This window comes from Solanum lycopersicum, chromosome 12 (assembly GCF_036512215.1).
Source record: "Solanum lycopersicum chromosome 12, SLM_r2.1".
Lineage (NCBI taxonomy): Eukaryota > Viridiplantae > Streptophyta > Magnoliopsida > Solanales > Solanaceae > Solanum > Solanum lycopersicum.
In genome coordinates this window covers 24,489,470-24,511,756 of record NC_090811.1, presented here as the reverse complement: position 1 = coordinate 24,511,756, position 22,287 = coordinate 24,489,470, and the positions used below count along the sequence as shown (strand labels likewise).

The window sequence follows — 22,287 nt, the reverse complement described above, 5'->3', positions numbered from 1 at the left end:
CCATTACCATATTATCATGAATATTTGGATGTTCAGACTTATGAACTAAAAATCGACATGCCTTACTATTTGTGGCACATCCAATGAATACACAATCCACATCCTTAGGCCCTATTTTCACCCTGTTAGATATAAGAACCTAGACTTTGGCTAGAAACCCTCACACTTTGAAATATTTCAAGTTGGATTTTCAACCTTTCCATTTCATATATGGAATAACATGTGTCTTCGTGTGAGAAACTCTATTGAGTATTAAATTTGTTGTAAGGATAGATTCCCCCCACAAGTTTTCTGGTAAGCTTGAACTTATAAGTAAGGCATTCATTATTTTCGTTAAAGTTCAATTTTTCCCTTCTGCAATCTCATTAGATTGAGGAGTGTAAGTAGCAGTCGCTTGATCGATTATTTCATTTTCCAAGCATATTTCTGCAAATGGAGATTCATATTCTCTGCCTCTATCACTTCTAATCATTTTGATCTTTCTATCCAACTTATTTTCAACTTCAGTTTTATATTGCCTAAATGTATTTATTGCTTCATCTTACCATTTATCAAACAGACATAACAATATCTAGTGCAATCGTCAATAAAAGTTAACAAAAAACTTTTTCCCTCCACGTGATTGTGTTGAATTCATGTCACAAGTATCAATGTGAATCATTCTTAAGTGATTTCAATTCCTGTCAACAAATTTATAAAGATGCTTATCATACTTAATTAAACAAAAATTTGGCATTTTGATTTATTCACTCAAATTTTGGCAAAACATTTAAGTTAATCAATTCTTACAAATTTTTGTTATTAACGTGTCCCAAATATTCATGGCATAAATATTTAGACTCAAGCAAGCAAAAGAAGCAGAATCTTTGTTCATATCCACTACATTTACATTGAGTTTGAAAATGCCATCATTGAGGTATCCTTTTTCCTACATACATTTCCTTCTCACTCACTACTACTTTATCAGAAACAAACACACATTTGAATCCATTCTTAGTCAGAACTGGACCTTGCCTGATGTCATCTTTAATAGGACCTTGCCAGTTCCTTCCACCTTTGCAACAACGGAGCTTGCCATTAACAACTTCTGGTCTGTAGGTGCTGTAGTATATTATGAAAATAGTTTTTTGTTTGCACAAACATCGCATGAATCACCAGAATTTATCCACCATTCTCTTGAATAATCAACCAAGTTACATTCTGAAATCATTGCACAGAGATCGTCAATTTCTCCTCTGTATTCAACAAAATTCTTTGTATCCTTCTTTTTCTTGTCCTTCTTGGGACCCCAACATTCAGTAGCCTTATGACCACATTTTTCACAATTGAAAAAGCTTCCATTGAATTTCTTTAAAGGAGGATTACCTTTTAGACCAGATGTTTTCTTTCTTTTATTTAATTTTGTGGGATCTTCTTCTACAATATTTACTCCAGATATTGTTGAATTACCACGTGACCTTTTTTCTACAACATTGATATCCTCTTCAATTCTCGACCTTACAAAGAGATCTTCAATAGTCATCTCCTTGCATTTATATTTCAAGTAGTTTTTGAAGTCCTTCCACAATGGAGGTAACTTCTCAATAATGGCAATCACTTGAAAAGCATCATTGATAACCAATCCTATATTAAAGATTATGTGAGTATTAAAAATAAACTTAATATTTCTAACATGGATATTAAATAAATTTATACCTTCAGCAAAGAGATCATGAATTATGACATGCAGTTCTTGAACTTGGGTGACGACGGTCTTACTGTCTTTCATCTTACATTTAAGAAAATTTGCCACAATGATCTTCTTCATTCTGGCATCCTCTGTTTTGTACTTCTTTTCTAAAGCATCACAGAGTTTTTTGAGGTTTTTACATTACTGCACACATTGTACAAATCATCTTGCAGGACACTCAGAATATAATTTTTACACAAAAAATCTGAAATGTGTTCATGCTTCTATTAGCAAGAATCTTTCTTTAGATGGAGTTTCATCCAACATTAGAGGAACATTCTCATTAATGAACCTCTGTAGACTCAGCTTAGTCATATAAAAGAACATATTCTGTTTCCATCTCTTGAAGTCGACTCCATAAAATTTTGCAAGTTTCTCAGTCGACGTTAGGGCAGCAGTTGAAAGATTTGTGTGCAACCGATGTTGTTGCAGCACTTACTGTTGCGGCACTCATTGTTTCAGCATTTACTTAACTTGATAGTCATTATTCTATCACAAATGGTAGATAATTTTAGTATGTGAAAACTAAAAGTAAAGGATAAATCCATACACAACTTGTTTTTGATTTAACGATAAAGTTTTATGTTCTTTTAATTGTTAATCGAATGAATTTTAAAAATTCAAACAGAGTAGAAAACCATAAAGGTTTTAATCTCTAGAAACCTCAAATATAGAAACTATTAAATTTCTTAAGATTGTTATCTCCTATATTAACGTTAGTCAAAAATACAGAAATAGAAATAACATGAAATAGAAAGAAAAACATTTAATCCGAGTCCACAGGAATCACTGTCTTTATTTAAGAAATTTAAACCTTCACTGTACCCGAGGCTGCAGATTAATTTCTCCTAGGATAAAATGGATTAATCTGTTAGATAAGTAGCGGTTCCTCAAAATTCAATAACTTCAGCGAATATAAGAGCAGTAACAAGCACACACAGATTAGTCGATCGACAATTTTTTTGTGAGAGAATAGAATTTCAGTGTTTGAAAAATGAAAAAGACTTCCTTTTTATAGCCAAAATGTGTTTGTTCAAACCCATTTTTTTTCAAAAAGGTGCGTCTTTTGGGAAAATAATGATTTTTTCATAAAGATGTGTCTTTTGGAAAAAATTAACGACTTTTTGAAAATAGATCATTATTACCGTTCCATGCGAATTTTAAATAAATTTTGTTGAGCCAAAATTAATTTTGATATTTAACTAACATGCTGAATTAATTTATAAGATTAAATAAATTGATTAACGCGATTTTTTTGTTTAACAAGTTGATTACATAAATTTTGCCAAAAAATTTATAAATCTATCACATCATTTGTCAAATCCAATTTCAAAGCCGAGTCCGAGCGAGCGACGACGGCACGAAGGGGAACCTTCTTCTTGACCCTTTAAAATGTAAAGGAAGTGTTTCCTAATATAAGCACAACAATTTCCTTTCTTCTACCAATATGGATAAATGACTTTTCATTTGCACTTTGCAAATGACTTTTCATTTTCCTCCAAAATTGGTTCCCTCACTTTCCCATTTTTCTCTTCTCGTTTCTCATTCACATTTTGCTAAACCCAAAAAAATAGTTTACTGAATCTCAAAACTTCGGTAAATATACTCAGTATGAAATATAAGTTTAAAATAAGACATCATAAAGACTCTCCAAAATTGTCTATCTATGAAGTGTCTACTATAGAAAGATGAGTGTTGAGAAAAAACCACGACTCTCAAAGATGCTACTAATACTAATAAAGTCCTCCATAAGCAAAAAGTCCTCACTAAAAAGCTGATGAGCCTATAAAGTGATCTCAAAAGACTTTTTTTGAGGATCCTAAGAACCTATACTCCATCATTAAAAGATACAAGCTGAATGACATTAGTACATTGACATGATGAGTATGAAATATAGTTGAGTAGCAAGTAATTAACTGAAAAGACTACATAAATGTAGATATAACTTAATATAAAGAAAGGAAAAAAATGTAAATTATTTAAAGTTTTACGAAATACCTTCTCATCTCTCAACTGAACAGTAGGTGATATATAAAAATACACTTTAACACTACTGAGATATTCTCTAACCACAAACGATCACTTTGTGCTAGTTAATGATACAACATCTCTCTCACGCAGTTCGAATTATCATATAGCTTGATGGGATATAGATTACCTTAACTAAGTGGATCCACAAATCATTGATTGATGACAATTAAGATTCATCTAAAATGTATAATCTTGTACCCATGTTGGTACACATGGTTTATGAGAAATGTTAGTTGTCACAACTTATCCCTATATTGTTGTTCAATACTTTTCAAAATAATACATACTCATGCTCAATTTTCATACTCTTTATCTGGTTTGAGATAATTGCTCAAATTATCCTCTTATAAGAGGTTACTTCTCTTCTAATATTTTTGAACTCATAACACATTAGAAATCAAATTTTATCTTTTATCAAAGTAAAAACTTATATTTTAGGAAATACTTATTTCCCTTATATTCTTACTCAAAACCATACTTGAAATCTCATTCACAAAAGTATATAAAAATCATATTATGATATGATCATTAATGACTCGAAAAGTCATACTACATTAATATTAATGGTACATCTAGATACCATATTAATTAAATATTGATGGCATGCTCGACTGTCATACTAATATTGTTGTAAAACGTTTTCTCAAAATTCATCTTTACTTTTTCAAAAACTTAGTTTAGAACTCAAATTTGGCTTTAAAAAGCTTCTAGAGTATTATAACACAATTCATAGTATTCATGATGAATTATGACATGAATGACACAATTTAGGGGTGTTAATAACAATATGTAAAATCAATACTCAGAACTCAAGAATGCAAATGATTCAAGAACTTGGAACTCTAAACTCAAAAATATTACTCATCTCAAGAATACTCCATTTATATGGTGCTTGTCAAAATATAGACATGAAACAAATCAATTCAGGTATTGTGCTAGAACTCAAGAACTTCTAATCAACTCATTTCAAGAATACTCAAATCTAGGGATAGAATATTAGATTACACTTCTACTTATTTGAAAGTAGATGGAGGATGTGAGGACGAACTAGTACAACACTATAATAGTCTTACATGCTTCAAAGAGAGGTTCTTGAAGAATCTCATAGAAGAACTTGATTAGAAGAAATCCTAGTTTGAAAGAGAAAAATAAGAAAAATTTTCTTGAGATTCTTGAATTTATTTATTTTTTAAAATATCAATGGTTAAGAATTATGATTTTATATTATTGGACATAATTGTATGGAGGAACTTGAGTGTGAAAAATGAAATTCTTTGAGACGGACTTACCTTGAAGAAGAATCTTGAAAATGATTGAAAGAATCTTGAATGAAAGTGTTTTGCTTTGATTTTTCCTTAAGGTTTGCCTTAGGGTTTGAGAGACAAAAGAATGAGGGATTAAAGGATGAAAATCAAATTGTTTTTAGTATTTGATTAGTCAAAAAAGTTGTTCGGTATTTTCTTATAGGTAAAATGATAAAAAAAAAAATAGACCGTTTTAAATGTTTTTCCGTCGGCTAATTTGTCACTATATTATATCAGGTTACTGAAATGGTTATAACTTTTCACTAGTATTTCGGACTAACGGAAAATTATTGGAAATTGAAAGAAGATTCAAATACTTTTTATTTGATATGTTACGGGCCACACAGCTTTTTATGTTTAAAAAGGAAAATGCGCAAATACCCCATCAACATATGCCCGAAATCTCAGAGACACTCTTATACTATACTAAGGTCTTATTTCCCCCTGGACTTATTTCATAATTAAGTTTCTACCTCTTTTTGGCCTATAAGACACAATATTGTTGGCCCAACGCTGGCTGATTTTTTTTTCAAGCTAGTGCCACGTAAGTCGAAAAGGGGTAGAAAATTACTTATAAAATAAGTTCAAGGCGGTAATAGGACTTTAATATAGTATAAATGTGTCTTTGAGATTTCGGATATAGGTTGAGGGGATACTTGTTCATTTTTCCTTAAATTAATAATACAAATATTATTTACCTTTATTCTCTGATTTATTTTAAATCTATTTAAAATTGTCTTCTTTAATTTAATATATGTCCATTGATTAGAAATATGCATATGCACATGAATTTTTTCGAAATAAATAAAGTTAAGAAATGGATATTTACAAGTTCTTTTTCCCCCTTTTTTAAGTATTTATATTTCTTTTGTGTGTGTATTGTTGATAAGAAACATATATATAGGTTTCTAATTGATAGAAATTAGAATTTGTGTTAGGATTGAGATTTTTGAGTTTGAATATTTTAGATTTGTGTTTTTTATTATTATTTTTTATCTTTTTCATAATAAGCTTTTTTCACGTTTTTTTACTTTTATTTTATTTTAGCTTTTACATTATGTTTCCTTTTTATCTTTTTTTATTTATTAGTTTTTTTGTCACCGTTTTGTATGTTTATTTGCTTTTCTTACTTTTTGGTCGTTTTGTTTGGTTTTCGTTTCTCTTTTTTTTCTTTTATTATTTTTCCTCAATATTTTCCTATTTACATTCGTTCTTTTGTTTTCTATTATTATTTCATCTGCTTTCTTATTATTTTTTATTTAATTTTCCTAATTATTTGTTGCTTATTTTTTACCATAAAGCTATAAATTATATCCATAATCATCTTACTTTTATCGTAAAGGCAAAATTATTATTTTTTAATCAAATAATATATTAAAAAGACAAACATATTTCACAAAGCTTTTCTAATCATAATCAAACTTTAATTTATAATCAAATCTAACAAATCTATGATAATATATAATCTCCTAATCACTTTAATTAATGATCAAATATCTATGCAATTAAATAACGAGCACGTAATTAACTACGTACATGGAATTATTATTTAGCGATTATAGATAATAATGCTTGTATTTTTAAAAAAAAAATGGGCCTAATTGTAAAATAAATATAACTTTTAAAAGAACAAAAAAACAGAGAACATTATCTGAGAAAACATGAGACCTTAATTCAACAATTTTTTCTCATGATTTTACATTAAAAAAACTCAAGCATATTCTTTTCATAAACCTTTTAAGAAAAATAAAATAAAATAAAATAAACAGGTTAGGACAAGAACGCACATTCAAATTGTTTTAGAATAAACAATGATGAGTAATGTATAAATCTATAGATTTATACCATTAGAAAGGTCAACTTTAATATCTACAAACTTGAATTTATACGATTAGAAAGGTCAATTTTAATATCTACAAACTTGAAACAACGAATAAAATCTTGTACTCTAAATTTATTTAACAAATGACAACTCACTTTTTTTCTTTTTGTTTTTACTGTCGTATTTGTTTTTCTGTCTCCTCTTTTTTTTTTTCTTTTTGATTTCTGTCCGTGTGTGTGCATTTGTAGGAATGTATGTGTGCGTCGTGTGTACAGAGGAGTGTGTGTCGTGTAAAAAAAAGAGTGAGGTGAGTGTGGGGGGCGGGGGGCGGGGGGTTGAGGGTAATGCATGGGTAGTTTCTTTTATCTTTTTTTTAAAAAAATAAATAAAAATAATAATGTTAACTAATTATTTTGAAATAATAAAACGTAAGAAAATTCAAATAGCTAGACTAAAAATGTAATTAAAATACCAACTTATTTATTAAAATTTATAGTAAAAGAAGACAGATATTTTGTAGTTTTCCAATTTTTTACAATAAACTTACTAAAATACGATGAAAAATAAAATAGCTATTATATATATAAAAGCAAAATTATGTACTAAAAATGGTGTAATACCTTAATTTCGGTAAAAAATTGTGTCTACAGTTTGCTCCTCTTTGACTGGAAACACGGAGAGTTTTCAGACAAAGAAGTGGATAACGTGCCAATTTTAACCGGACTTGTATTTGAAGAAAGAAATTTTGTACAATCGAGTCTTGGTTTTGGACATCCGGCATATCGGGATTATAAAGGAATCAGGTCAAGTGTAGTTCAAGGACACGAGGTGATGAGTTGGAATTTAATTGAGGTTCCATCGACGCTCCATGTGGCGGCTCTTATCCTTACATAAAAAATGAAGGCTAATAGTTAAAAGAAAAATAAAAGTACAAGCTCCTAATGATGCAACTTCTCTTGAGTCTTCACTTGAGTCTTGAATTTCATACATCACCTTGATTTTTGGGTGAGTGTCTTGATTTAGAATTGGATTGGATGCTTAACTTTATACTTATAGTGAGCTTTTGACACTCTTCACAAGGACAACTTGTAAATGCTCTTGTATGACGTGATTTTTCTTGATTAGAAGCTGAATAGAAATATGTGTCAGGTGGTCAGGCTGCTACATGTAGTGAAGAAAATGATACTTCCTATCATGGGGATTGATCATTATGAAAGAATTTGAAACTTTGTTCTTGAATTTCAAATTCATGCGCTTAAAAAATCCTGAAAACCATCACAAATAAAAGGAATAAACAAAATTTTTGCACTAGTTTTCACTAGAAAAATTTTGTGAGTTATTAGCAAATGTAAATTTGAAAAAATTATACTTAGACTAGGAAGTGCTTATTTCAAACTAGAAAGTGTTTATTCGAAGAGAAAGTAGTCAAATCTCATTATGTAGGAGGAACCTGCTATCCTGAAACTCATTATTCAGGAGGATCCTGCTAATCCAATTATCAAGGAGGGTCCTACTAGCCTCATTATTCCGGGGTGGGGGGGGGGGGTTCCGCTAGTCGAATTTATCCAGGAAAGTCCTGTCAGTCCCATTATCCAGGAGGATCCTGGTAATTACATTATCTAAGAGGGTCCTGTTAGTCCAATTATCCAGGAGGGTCATGCTAAGCTCATTATCTAGCAGGGTCATGATAGTCCCATTATCTAAGAGGATGGTTTTAGTCCTATTATCTAGGAAGGTCCTTCTAGTCCCATTATCCAAGAGTATCTTTGTAGTCACATTATCCAGGAGCGTGCTATTAGTCTTATTATCCACGAGGGTCCTACTAGTCCTATTATTCTAGAGAGTCATGTTAGTCCCATTATCCGGGAGGGTCCTGCTTATCCCATTATGAGGAGGGTCCTTCTAATCCTATATTATCCATGAGGGTCTTGATAATCCCATTATGAGAGGGATCCTGCTAGTTTCATTATCTACGAAGTTCTTATTAATCCAATTATTCAGGAGGGTCCTTCTAATGTCATTATAAGCAGGATCCTGCTAGTATGATTATCTAGGAGGATCCTGCTAACCCCATTCTCTAGGAGGGTCCTGCTAGTCCCATTATCCATAAAGTTCCTATTAATCCCATTATGAGGAGTGTCTTGCTTGTCCCATTATTCATGAGGGTCCTGCTAATCCCATTCCAAGAGGTCCTACTAGTGTCATTATCCAGGATGATCCTGCTAATCTCATTATGAAGTGGGTCCTGCTAATTCCATTATCCAGGAGGGTCCTTCTAATTCCATTATCCAGTAAGGTCCTGCTAATCCCATTATGAGAAAGGTCCTACTAGTCCCATTATCCAGGAGGGACCTGTTAATCCCATTATGAGGAGGGTCCTTGCTATACTATGTCGCATTGTTCAGCAAGTTCCTTACAAATGTAAGATGATAGAGTGTTTATTCTCTAAGGTTAGAATGAAACTAGTGTTCTTATTCCCTAGAAATGAGAGTGATTTTTTTTAAACCAATAAAAATATGCCTCAAATTTCAGATGAGGAACTTGAAAATCTTTTCTATTTATAGTTTATTGATTTGTTTAAAATGATCTAATTTTTATCATTCAAGGGTATAAAATTTTATTCTGTGAGACCAGGACCTGTTGTAAGATTGTCTATGAATCTTGTATAGTAAGAATAAGGTCAAATATAGTTCATATCGATAAAAAATTATTATTTAGTTTCTTGATTGTTCCTACAGAAGATATCTTTTTGAGAAACGAATCAGTTCATGGTTGTCTATATTTTGACCTTAGTTGGTACCAACAATTAGTTTATGCATGAATTAAATTCAATTACTTTCATGCAAATTTGAAGTTAACTTTGACTAATCCCTATAATTTCAAAACGTATCTCAAACATTCTTAAGTATTTGCAAGTTGAGTTCGTCTTATCTAAATAAAATTATTCATATCCTCATGTTTGAAATGCTTTCGCAACAAATGAAGTCCTTTTTCACACAATAGAAACATTCTGATCTTAGGACATTTTAGAGGTCACTCACTTAGAAAGATGTTCAATGCATGAGATCCAGATACCATATGCTTCAACTAATGTAAGAATTCACTAATGTGATAACACAAAAAAAAATCAAAAAGGATCTGACATTAGCTTATAATGTAGGATTAAATAAATGTAGGATATTCGTTTGGGATATAGTGATTATATCTTCCTTAAAGTTTGCACAATCCTCTCAATATTTTCATTTTTCGCATTTGACCTTTATTTTCTTTAAAGCTTCTTCTCATTTATTTTCTTTTTTTTTAATTTCCTTTCCTTTCTGTCAGAGATTTTTCATTTTTTAGTCTAGCTTAATCATTTTTATTAACTTTCACATATTTGGCCTTTTCATTTTGTCACCCAACTCAGGTCTTTGGCGTTGTGTATCTAACTTACAGTACTCTTAGGGAGGTGAGACCAACGAATAGTGCATTTATGCACTCAGAGTTATTTGAATAAAAATGTTTCATGCTCAAAATAGGAAATCTATGGATAACATGTCATTCGGTAGGCTTGAAAGACATAATCGAATCAAACAAAGCCTATAATCCTTTTCAAAATTAAGTGTTGTTTAAAATTTTGTTTCTACCAAAATTCTTGCCAAGTTCTCGATCAGCAAAGTCATATCATTGAATTTTATATTTGATGCTCACCGCACAATGCACTTGAAACATGAATTTGAATTTATTCTAGCCTTAATTTTAAGCAACACATATTATCATGTATTACGTAATTATATTAGGAGATACCAAAAGAAGTCTATTGGTCACAATAAGGTTGATCTTCTTTCCACATAGTTTAACACTTTATTACTTTTTCTTATGCATAATCCTAAGCATGTTGGTACCAATCAAGTCAAAACAAATCTAAATAAAAATCTATTTTTTGCCCCAATTTATGTGAGGAGGATTTTTAGATTTTTTCTTCGTTGGACAGATCTCACAATAAGGTTGTCTACATATTTTTCAACAAAAGAATCAGGTCAAACATATTTTTTTCTTATGCATAATCCTAAGCATGTTGGTACCAATCAAGTAAAAAAAAATTAAACAAAAAAATCTATTTTTTTGCCCCAGTTTATGTGACGAGGATTTTTAGACTTTTTCTTGGTTGGACAGAACCTCACAATAAGGTTATCTACATAGTTTTCAACACAAAAATCAGGTCAAACATAGTTCACAAAAATTATTAACCTAAAATTGTTTTAATAAGAAATATTTCTTGTTAAAAATAATTAATAAGGATCACCAAACCCGACGAGGGTTGCCTACATATCTCATCGAATTGAGAATCATGTGTGCGTAGTTGATACGCTCAAACTTACTTCTCAAATAAGAAGTAAAGCGGTCGTGTCAAGTAAATAACCCAACTAGTGAGGTTGGGATCGTTCCCACGAGGAAAATAGTCTAGACTTAACTTCAACTTGTTATTACTATTGTTTGGTCAATGACTTCCTTGGAAAGTAAAAAAATAATAAAGGGGTGTTTCTTCTAAATGAGTGAAAATAAATAACGAACTTAAAAGAGACACTTAACAGCTTCAATAGTTGGATTTTAATCAATTAATCAAAGTAACAAGGGTTTACGTGTTCCCACAGGTTCATAACTTGATAATTCTAACTATAACAATTATTTCCTAGTATCTTGCATGCAAAGTGATAAGTTATGTATTTCTAAATCCTTGGTCCGGCATCTAGAAAATCTCACTCCACACCTTGTTTCCGCTACGTGTGTTGCTATCCTAACCCTTATCCTTACCTCATATTAAGCATCGTATTCGATATTTGACTAAGTTATTTCCTCGAACCAATAAATACTAGCCTATTAGATAGTATACACTAAATATATGTTAATAATTCTTTTCCTATTATCTACCTCCTTGGTCCGGCAAGTAGCATTAAGGCGAGTTCTAACGTTGGCCATCCGTTAAAAGGACTTCTAAGCGAAAGAATTATTAATACATGCAAAACACTATTCTAGAATTGTTATTTTAGTTAAGGTTTATCTCATTATTTGCCTATGGTTCCCACAACCCTAGTTATGGAGTTTAGTTACTCATAGCCATAAACATAATATTCAAAGATAGTAGATAAGAATTCATGTACTTACTCCAATGAGAAAGAGTAAAATTCAAAAGTTTGCTTGATTTATCTCCAAAAATCACTTGCAAGAATCTCAAAATCCAACAATAATACACAAAGTCTAAAAATCTTATGTCTAACTATCTGGTGTCTAACCCCCAAAATGAGATTTTTTCGAACTATTTATACAAAATAAAAAACCTAATTAAACAAGGACTATGTTTGCTGGAAATCTTCCAAAACGCGGCTGCCAATCCGTCATGGATTTCGTCGTCCCATACTTGTGCAATTTCTTCTGCTGCTCTCTTCATTACCCTCGACGGCAGGTATGACGGATCGTCATAGGCACAACGGTCCGTGGAGGATCTCCGTTCCAAAACACTTGAACTCTTGGAATATGGGTACTGGGACTACTTCTCTGTTCTTCATGACGAACCTGCAGGACGGACCGTCATGGATACAACGGTCCGTCACGCTTTCCGTAACCCCACACTTGGTAAGACTTCCCCATCTTCCTTCAGCAGCTGCACTACGCTGTCACCTATGGATCTTCACGAGCATGACGGACCGTCACAAACTCCGTAGGTGGTCTCTTCTACATTTCTTCGCTCAAAAACCTCCGCATTCATCTTTGGACAGATTTCCTGCAAATAAGGAGAAACTCATATATAAATTAGCACAAAAAGGCTTTTAGACACACACTAAAATTATGAAAAAAGCATTAAAAGTACATTGAAATCATGGTTAATCAACACCCTCAACTTAAATTCGTTGTTTGTCCTCAAGCGACGCACTATGACTCAATACACAATCTTCGTACAATAGTATCCATGTGTTATCCTTTGCAATCATTTGGCTATTAATCCTGATTAATCTCATCATATTTATGCATGCTATCACTATTAGGCTTGAATTATGTGGAATCAGACCATGACACAGACTCACCATGCATTAACACCTATCCTCTTCAATTTCTCACTGAGGTGCTAATTATTCCGGTAATGCAACTAGTGTCCTCACTTCAAAATAAAATCCTCATTTTTCACACAATGATTTAATTTTTCAACACTCACTCTCAGAATAAATTCACACTCATTCATACCGATTGCCATAAGCTTGCCCTTATTTTCACTGCTTTAAGTTCGCTATACAACCCATAGGATCACGATGGGACTTTCTTAGCTTGTAACATAGGCTCAGGGTCCGGTAGGGTATATTTAGGTATACATTAGTGAATTTTTGCCCTCCTTGACATATCGGCTAAACATACCATTTTCTATCATTTTTTTTACCGAGTTTCCCACATTCTTTCACCTTGTTATTTTCCCTTTTTTCTTCATTTGTGTAAGTGACTCTCTTCTTTTCTTGCTTGTATATATTTTTTTTACTTTTCTTTCAACTAATTCTTGAGTCACTTTACTTTTGCTCTTTCTCTCTCTTTGTTCTTTCAACTCCACTTTTCAGAGCATTCCTCATAATAGCCACCCTTAACTCATGGCTTTGCCATGAGTCAAAGTACACATTACCCAAAGTAGGGTCAGGGCCATAAAAAGGTTGTTTACTGCATTAGCCACCCTCAACTTATGCTTTTGGCATAAGATGAGGTGCACATGTCCAAGGAGGGACCAGGGCCAACACATTATTCCCAGAAAAGATCAGTTGGGGTGAAAAAGAAAGGTCTAATTTAAGCTCAAATCATTTGGATCAAAGAAGGATAAATTTCATTTGGTTTTCTTTTATTTAGGATAAAAATGGGCTATATTGAATAATGGCCTATGATCCTTTCCTAATTGTCTGTTACTTCTTACTTTTAGCAGGACTAACCAGGCAAGTTTTAGCTAAGTACAAATAGTGGACTATTCAAATCTTTCTCACACTCACTTGACATCTCATCACTCTACCAGATTATCAGACACGTAGTTCGAATTTTTGACTTAGGTTCATGCAATGGTGTACCTCTATGACATGCTTAGAACCACACATTTCTCAATTACTATGCCTAGTCATGCATCATTTTCCATTTTATCAGGATATCATTTTAGCCATCATGCTCCACAATTAAAGTATGTACACAAGATATAAACATGCCGGTTCAACAGAAAAAGTAATCAGTCTTTCGGGGAAAAAGAACACAGGCAAGAAAACCCCAAAAAAGGATAGTGAATTGGGCTACTCAGACTTCACCCTAGCACTCACTTTCCATTTACCCCACCCCAACATAAAGACATGCAATTGTCCCCAATGCATAAAAAATGGAGATACAAGAGTGGTAGGTGAATCAAACCTGGGTCGTAAAGCGCCGACAATCAGCACGGACCGTTGTGATTATGACGGTCCGTTGTCGATGTCCGTCATGGGACACTTAAAAAAAATAGAGACCCTTAAGAGAGGGGTCTCTGACCGTCATGACAGTTATGCAGGACGGACCGTCGAGAGTATGACAGTCCGTCGTAGATGTCTGTTGGAGGACACTTAGAAAATGTGAGAGACCCTTAGGAACAGGGTCTCTGACAACAAGAACGGTTGTGCACGACGGACCATCGATAGAACGACGGTCCACCGCATGTGTCCGTTGGTGACTGTTGCAGAGTGATTTTCTGCAAAATTTCCTGGTGATGTGCCTGCAAATTTAAACCCCATTAGTAGAAAATTCTACCATTACTAGAAAGAAAGAAAACAAAAACTATAAGTATTGGGTTGCCTCCCAACAAGCGCCTGATTTAACGTCACGGCACAACTGAGGACACTTGATTACTCAGCCTTCATCAAGATGGTATGCCTCTATCATTTCATTCACCGATGTAGTATGCCCAAAATAGAGTTTTATTCGTTCTCTATTCACCTTAAACCGTACTCCCTCCTTGGTTCTTAACTCAACTGCTCCATGAGGGAATACTTGGGTAATCAAGTTAGGGCCAATCCATTTGGACTTGATCTTGCCCGGAAGACAAGGCAACCCAAAACTGTCTAAAAGCACCAAATCCTCAGCCATAAACTCTTATTTTGCACTTTTTTGTTCATTCTCCTTCTTCATCCTTTCTTTCAGGGATATGGCGGATACCTATTGGAGCTCATCACTCTGCCTCATGGTCCTACAAATGTTGAAGGTCGCTTCTTCATTGTTCAACCGAAATTTCATCTGCCCCTTTTCCATATCAACTAAGGCTCTACCTGTAGTAAGGAATGGCCTCCTAAGAATAATAGGCACTTCAAAATCGACTTCACAATCAAGAATAACAAAATCTGCTGGAAATGAGAATGACTCCACTTTTACTAACACATCATAGAGTATTCCTATAGGCCTTTTCATTGTTCGATCAACCAGCAGTAGCCGCATCCCAGTGGGTTTTGGGTTACCCAAACCCAACCTCTTGTAAATAGAGAGGGTCATAAGATTTATACTTGACCCCAAATAACATAATGAATTCACAAAATGTAATGATCCGACTGTACAAGAAATAGTAAACGCACCAGATCTTCTTTCTTTTGTACGAGAGATCTTGTAGGAATAGCACTACTATGCTGCATTCTATCATCATCCTCGAAAGTGACCGATCTTTTCTTTGTAACCAAATCTTTCATAAACATTGCATAACCGGGCATTTGTTCTAGAGCTTCTACCAAAGGGACATTGATAGAAAGCTGCTTCAACATTGTTATAAAACGCTGATATTTACCATCCTCGGTGTTTTTCACTAATCTGTGAGGGAATGTTGGTGGTGGTCTAGGACTGGGAATTACCTTTATAGGGACTTCTGTATCTTTCCAGTGCTCTCTTCTGCTTTTCCACTACCCTTTACCAAATTATCATCATCCTTTCTCACCTTTTTCTCATTAGACGGCATAGGTGAGTCAATGGTTTGCTTACCACCCCGAGCAGTGATTGCCATACAGTGGGCATCATTTTTCAGATTTTGGACAGTGTTGCTAGAAAGAGTGTCCGGTTGCCGTGTGTTCACTATCGCAGATAATTGGGCCATTTGCAACTCGATCTACTTAATCTATATTCATGTGTATCGACTTTTTGCCCAACACCTGCTAAATCACACCTTAACTCTTTAATGTGCTCATCACTAGCATCAAACCTTCTCATCATTTTGTGCAACATATCCTCAACTCGCGCAATACTACCTCCACCATCCCTAGGAGTAACTTCATAATTTTAAGGAGGGACATAGGGCTCATTTCTGTTACCGTAGTTACCCTTGTTGAAGTTGTTGTCACGTTGTAGTTTCCATCTCGAACATAATGACCCTCACGGTTATAGTTACCATAGATCCGACCTTGGTTCCCTTGGCACCAATTATCCTGATTTGAGCCTTCAGCACTCGGTCGAAAACCCCCTGTCTGCTCATTTACTGCATAGGAGTCCTCCGCATAATAGCATTCATCATTAGGAGGTGGTGGTTTCGGTAAGCAGTTAACTGGATTTATCTTTTCTTAACCCCCAGTGATATGTTTTAGTACCAACCCAAGCTCAGTTCTCATCTAAGCCATTTCTTCACGAATCTCCTCTGTGGCTGGGTTGTGAGTGGACTGCACTGCGAAGATATTTCTCCCGGTATCTGACTTTCTAGTACTCCAAGCTTTATTATTCCGGGAGATTTTCACTAATTTTTCAGCAATCTCAGCATAAGGACACTCCCCATAAGATCCACCTACTATAGTGTCCAACACCGCTTTATTATTATCATCCTTTCCTCGATAGAAGTATTCCTTCAGTGAATCATCATCTATACGGTTATTTGGGACACTTCTCAAGAACGAGGTGAATCTATTCCAAGAACTACTAACTGACTCTCCTGGTAGTGCCACAAAGTTGTTCACTCTGTCTTTGTGGTTTAGTTTCTTGGAGACCGGATAGTAGCGTGCTAAGAAAACATCCCTTAGTTGGTTCCAAGTGAAAATTGAGTTGTAAGGGAGCTCAGTGAACCATATAGCAGCCTCTCCCGTCAGTGAGAGAGGAAACATTCTAAGCCCTATTACATCCAAGTCCAAGTCAGGCCTCCCTACACAACTTTTACGCACTGCCCTTACCTTAGCTATATGGGCATGTGGATCCTCAGAAGATAGCCCTGAAAACAAACCTCTGGCAGTGAGCATTTGCATCCGCTACTAGTTACCACGAAGGTGTGGCCTGGTGGTAGAAGAGGCAAGACAAGTGGCCCATCGGAGTCTGCTATGTTGTCATAGCCTTTGTAGTATGCTTGGGGCCGTGGAGCGGGATTTTGTCCCATCTGTTGGTGTTCACCCAGAGCATCGGGTAACAACTGATCATGAACCTCAACCAGAGCTGGGATGTTCTGACTTGGATCATCATTATTAATTCCCAAGTTTCTATTAATGTTGCGTAGTGTACACTCTAATTCGTGATCGTAGGGAAACAAAAGTTCTTTTCCTCTCCGTGTATTTGGCATACAAGGAGGGTGGTTCTGCACGAATCAAACAACAATAAAACAAAGTAAAATCAAGAAAATATCAACTAAACTATAGTAATAAGTTTAAGTTAATCTAAAAGCTACTTTCCCCGACAGCGGTGCCAAAATTTGATACGCTTAAACTTACTTCTCAAATAAGAAGTAAAGCGGTCGTGTAAAGTAAATAACCCAACTAGTGAGGTCGGGATCGTTCCCACGAGGAAAATAGTTTAGACTTAACTTCAATCAAATATTACTATTGTTCAGTCAATTACTTCCTTAAAAAGCATAAAATGACAAAAAAAAATGGGGGTTTCTATTCCTAAATAAATGAAAATAACTAGCAAAATAAAAGTAGACAACTAACAGCTTCGAATGTTGGAGTTTAATCAATTAATCAAAGTAACTAGGGTTTACGTGTTCTCCACAGGTTCATAACTTGATAAGTCTAACTATAACAATTCTTTTCTAGTATCTTGCATGAAAAGTGAGAAGTTATGTATTTCTAAATCCTTGGTCCGGCATCTAGAAAATTTCACTCCGCACCTTGGTCCGGCTATGTGTGTTGCTATCCTAACCCTTATCTTTACCTCATATTAAGCATCGTATTCGATATTTGACTAAGTTGTTACCTCATACCAATCAATACTAGCCTATTAGATCGTATACACTAAATCTATGTTGATAATTCTTTTCCTATTATCTACCTCCTTGGTCCGGCAAGTAGCATAAAGTCAAGTTCTAACATTGGCCATCCGTTAAAAAGACTTCTAAACAAAAGAATTATCAATACATGCAAGATACTATTCTAGAATTGTTATTTTAGCTAGGTTTCACCTCATTATTAGCCTATGGTTCCCACAACCCTAGTTATGGAGTTTAGTTACCCATAGTCATAATTACAATATTCAAATATGTGATATAAGAATTCATGAACTTATTTCGATGAGAAAGTGTAAAATCCGAAAGTTGACTTGATTAATCAGCAAAAGTCACCAACAATCAATGATAAAAGTCTCAAGATAATCAATAATCTCTCAAAGAGTCTACAAAATAATCAAGAGTCTCCCAATATTCAAAGGTCTAACAATGATCCAAAGTCTAACTAATAATCCCCAGTCTAACCTTAAAAATGAGGTTTTTCGAACTATTTATAGAAAATAAAACCTAATTAATCAAGGACTCTATTTGCTGGAAATCTGTCAAAACGTGGCTGGGTCGACGGATCTCGCGACGGATCGTCGTGGTCACGACGGGCCGTCATGGATTCTGTTGTCCCATACTTGTGCAATTTCTTCTGTTGCTCTCTTCATTACCCTCGACGGCAGGTATGACGGATCATCATAGGCACAACAGTTCGTCGAGGGTCTCCTTTCTAAAACACTTGAACTATTGGAATATGGGTACTGGGACTACTTCTCTGATCTTCATGACGAACCTGCAGGACGGACAGTCATGGATACGACGGTCTGTCACGCTTTCCGTAATCCCACACTTGGTCAGACTTCCCCATCTTCCTTCAGTAGCTGCACTATGCTGCCACCTACGCACCATCACAAGCTCCGTAGGTGGTCTCTTCTACATTTCTTCGCTCAAAAACCTCCGCACTCATCTTTGGACAGATTTCCTGCAAATAAGGAGAAACTTACATATAAATTAGCACAAAAAGTCTTTTGGACACACTAAATTTAAGGAAAAAGTATTAATAATATCGTGAAACCACGGTATATCAGTAGCAACGTACTGGTAGTAGCTCTTTCCGAATTTGTGCATGGGTGATCCTTATCCTAAATATGTGTGACTAAAAATATCTCACCACGGATAGAAGATCCACTGGCTATCTTGATAGAAGTGGGATGCACAGTCGTAATTCCCATAATGGTATTACAAAAAACTTAGAGGGGTGCACGAGAGAAAATAGTTTGTATATCGCTAAAATAATATCAAAGAAGTAAATAAATAAACAATTAGCACATGAAGCCAATAAATACAGTATCCAAAACATAAATAAAGAAATAACTAGTCATACATAAGTCAATATCATAATCTCAAATTGTCACGCCCCGAGCTTATACCCTGGACGTGGCCGACATATAATGGTCATTTCTGGCCTTAGACAAACCCTTGACATGACTTACTTAACTCAGCGAAAGACTTAACTTAAATAAAATATAATATGGAAACATTCTCATGTGAAATACTTTAAATAACTATCTCGGCCAAAATGGCACTTTAATCTCCACCTTCGAACATATGTAATGTAAGATAAGAAGAGACTCAAACTGAACAATATGACTGACTATATATCTATTAAGCCTCTACAATAACTAGGATGAATGTTGGGAGAAACCCCTCAACATTCTATAAGGAAAATACGGAAAGCAATAAAGCTTCCTCCAGATGCAAGGAGTGTCACCACTGACTCTGGATGCCCAACTGGATCAACGAGGCGCTAGATGTTGATCATTATTACCTGCGTCTGCATCATAAGAAGATGCAATCCAACTGATATCAGTACATTGAATGTACGATTCTGTGAATTGAAATGCTAAACAATCACTTAAAGCTTTAAGAAGAACTTACCTTAGCTTTGCTCGACACATGAAATATTAAGTCAATATAAAGCATTAAGGACACATGAAACAACTTAGTTCGTAAAGGATAATGGAATAACAAACTCAACTTTACATATAATAAAAATAATATAGTTTGTGTGGGAGATTCTCTAACTCACAACCATCGCTATGAGTCTAAGCGATGGTACAACGTCTCACCTCACATTGCAAAAGGGCCGCTTTTGTACCTTGCTTTTGGTATAGAACGGAAATAACTAAGTTTATCCACTATTGAATGCAAAAAAAGCCAAAGGAATCACCTAAAAAGTATGATCATTTCTATTTCCATGTTGGCTACATGGTTCGTGAAGACTTGAGTTGTTATGAACTCACATACCCATATAGGTGCTCAAAACTACTCCTAAAAGTACTTAGCTCATGTGTTTTTAGAATAACTTTTTCTCTGGTTTGAGATAAGTGCTCAATCTTTGCTTTAAAATTAGTTCCCACTTTCTAAAACTAGCCAAAGGCTTTGTGGATCTCTAGCTTCCTTTCTTTTCTCAAAATCTGAAAAAAAAAAAGAAAAAAACATTTGTAACTCTTAGGGACTACTTAATTCCCTTATATCTCATTGAGAAATGCACTCACTCTTTGTTGTTTGCTTTACTTAAAACTTAAGTCTTAGGGAATACTTAGTTCCCTTGTAAATTTTGAGGTTTAAACTCAACTAAATATTCTTTGCTCAAATTGTAGCTTGATCTATAAAACAAAGTCAAAAATGTTTGTATAGACTCTTAAAAACTTTAATAACTTACTTTGACTTGCTTCTTAACTTTTTACTTGACTATTAACTTCTTTAACTTTGATCTAAACTTTCCTTGAATTGGATTATGGATTCAAGGATTATGATCTCATGTTTATTGATGATTTCATGATGCTTAGATGTACTTTATAGTATTGGAATCAACTAAGAAACATAGGTATATCACTTAGAAACTATAACAAAAAGATGTGGAAGAATGGGGTCTCTAGGTGGCCTTGGCGCTCTGAGAGGCGCAGGGTGCCAGAGTCTGACTGACAGAGTCCTTCCTAAGAGGCTCTGGTTGGCGCGGTGCCCCAGGGCTTGTCATACTAGATTTTCAATTTTTCTTCTACAATTTTCATCTCTAAACCTTCTAAAATCCCATAGATCTTTCCCCAAACACTTAGTATCTCTAATATTCTCAATACCCATTCGATTAGACTTGTCAAAAAGACTAGATTACGAATAAAAAACAATTGAATGTGTAATCTCGTGCAACCAACAAGAATCCAACAATTGTTCATCAAGAACTTTGATTTTCATCATTCAATCTACTCTAAATGCGTTGAATTAACACATTGGTGTGTGGGTGGAAGAACCCAACACAGAATGATCTAACATAGCTTATAGGGATTATCCTGACGAATTCCACTCAAATATCTTGGCGTTCTTGATGAATTTTTGGCATCTTCTCCTTTCTCCTTCTTCTGTTCACTTTTCTCCCAAGCCTTAAGTGTATTTTAATTTTCTAAAACTGACTTAAGGCTTAGTTTTACCCCCAATAATCACTTAAAACAAATTAGGAAATAGTAGTTTGAAACCCTTACTAAAATCCGGATTGGACTTTACTCAATCTAACAACTCAACTTCCAATAAGCATATCTCCCTCATACGATATCAAAAATGTGCAAACTTGGCGGAGTTGGAAATATATCTTCAAGAGATTTCCAACCATATAAAGAACTGACTCTAACTTATTCTGAGTTAGATGTTATGGCCTTTTAAAAATGACCAAAATCTCACTTTTATAGTAAGGAAATTTTCCAATTTTTCCTATTCTTTCCAGAAATAACTATCCTTAGTTTCTTTGTTTAATCCTACATATTTTGGTTTCAGAGATCTCACAAAAATCTCCCTCTTAGGAACATTTGTCCTCAAATGAGATTTCTTTCACTAAGCTAAAAATAATAACATTAAGTTCAATACTTAGCAATCTACAACAAATAACAATCATGCTTAGTACCTTTATTTGTATTCTCTCCGAATTCAAAGAGATGAGGATATCTCTTCTTCATATCCTCTTCAGCATCCAAAGTCTCTTCTTCAATAATTTAGTTCCACAAAAGAAACTTAACTGATGTTACTTCTTTTATTCTCAACATGAGAACTTGGCCATCTAGAATCTGAACTGGAATCCCTCATAGGACAAGTTATCCTTAATTCCAACATTCTCAGTTAGTACAATCAATGAAGGATCACCCAAGAACTTCTTCAACATAGAAATATGGAA

The 22,287-nt window shown here is 34.3% G+C and overlaps 1 protein-coding gene across 1 annotated transcript; it reads right to left on the bottom strand.

The window, feature by feature from the left end:
* Positions 1 to 340: 340 nt before the first annotated feature.
* On the bottom strand, positions 341 to 14,995 carry LOC138340270 (uncharacterized). Its single transcript, XM_069291982.1, has 6 exons — positions 14,846 to 14,995; positions 14,564 to 14,624; positions 1,696 to 1,836; positions 1,170 to 1,623; positions 937 to 1,101; positions 341 to 518 (listed from the first exon to the last, which is right to left on the bottom strand). The coding sequence occupies exons 1-6, from the start codon at positions 14,993 to 14,995 to the stop codon at positions 341 to 343; spliced, it is 1,149 nt and encodes a 382-aa protein (XP_069148083.1).
* Between the last annotated feature and the right edge of the window lie 7,292 nt (positions 14,996 to 22,287).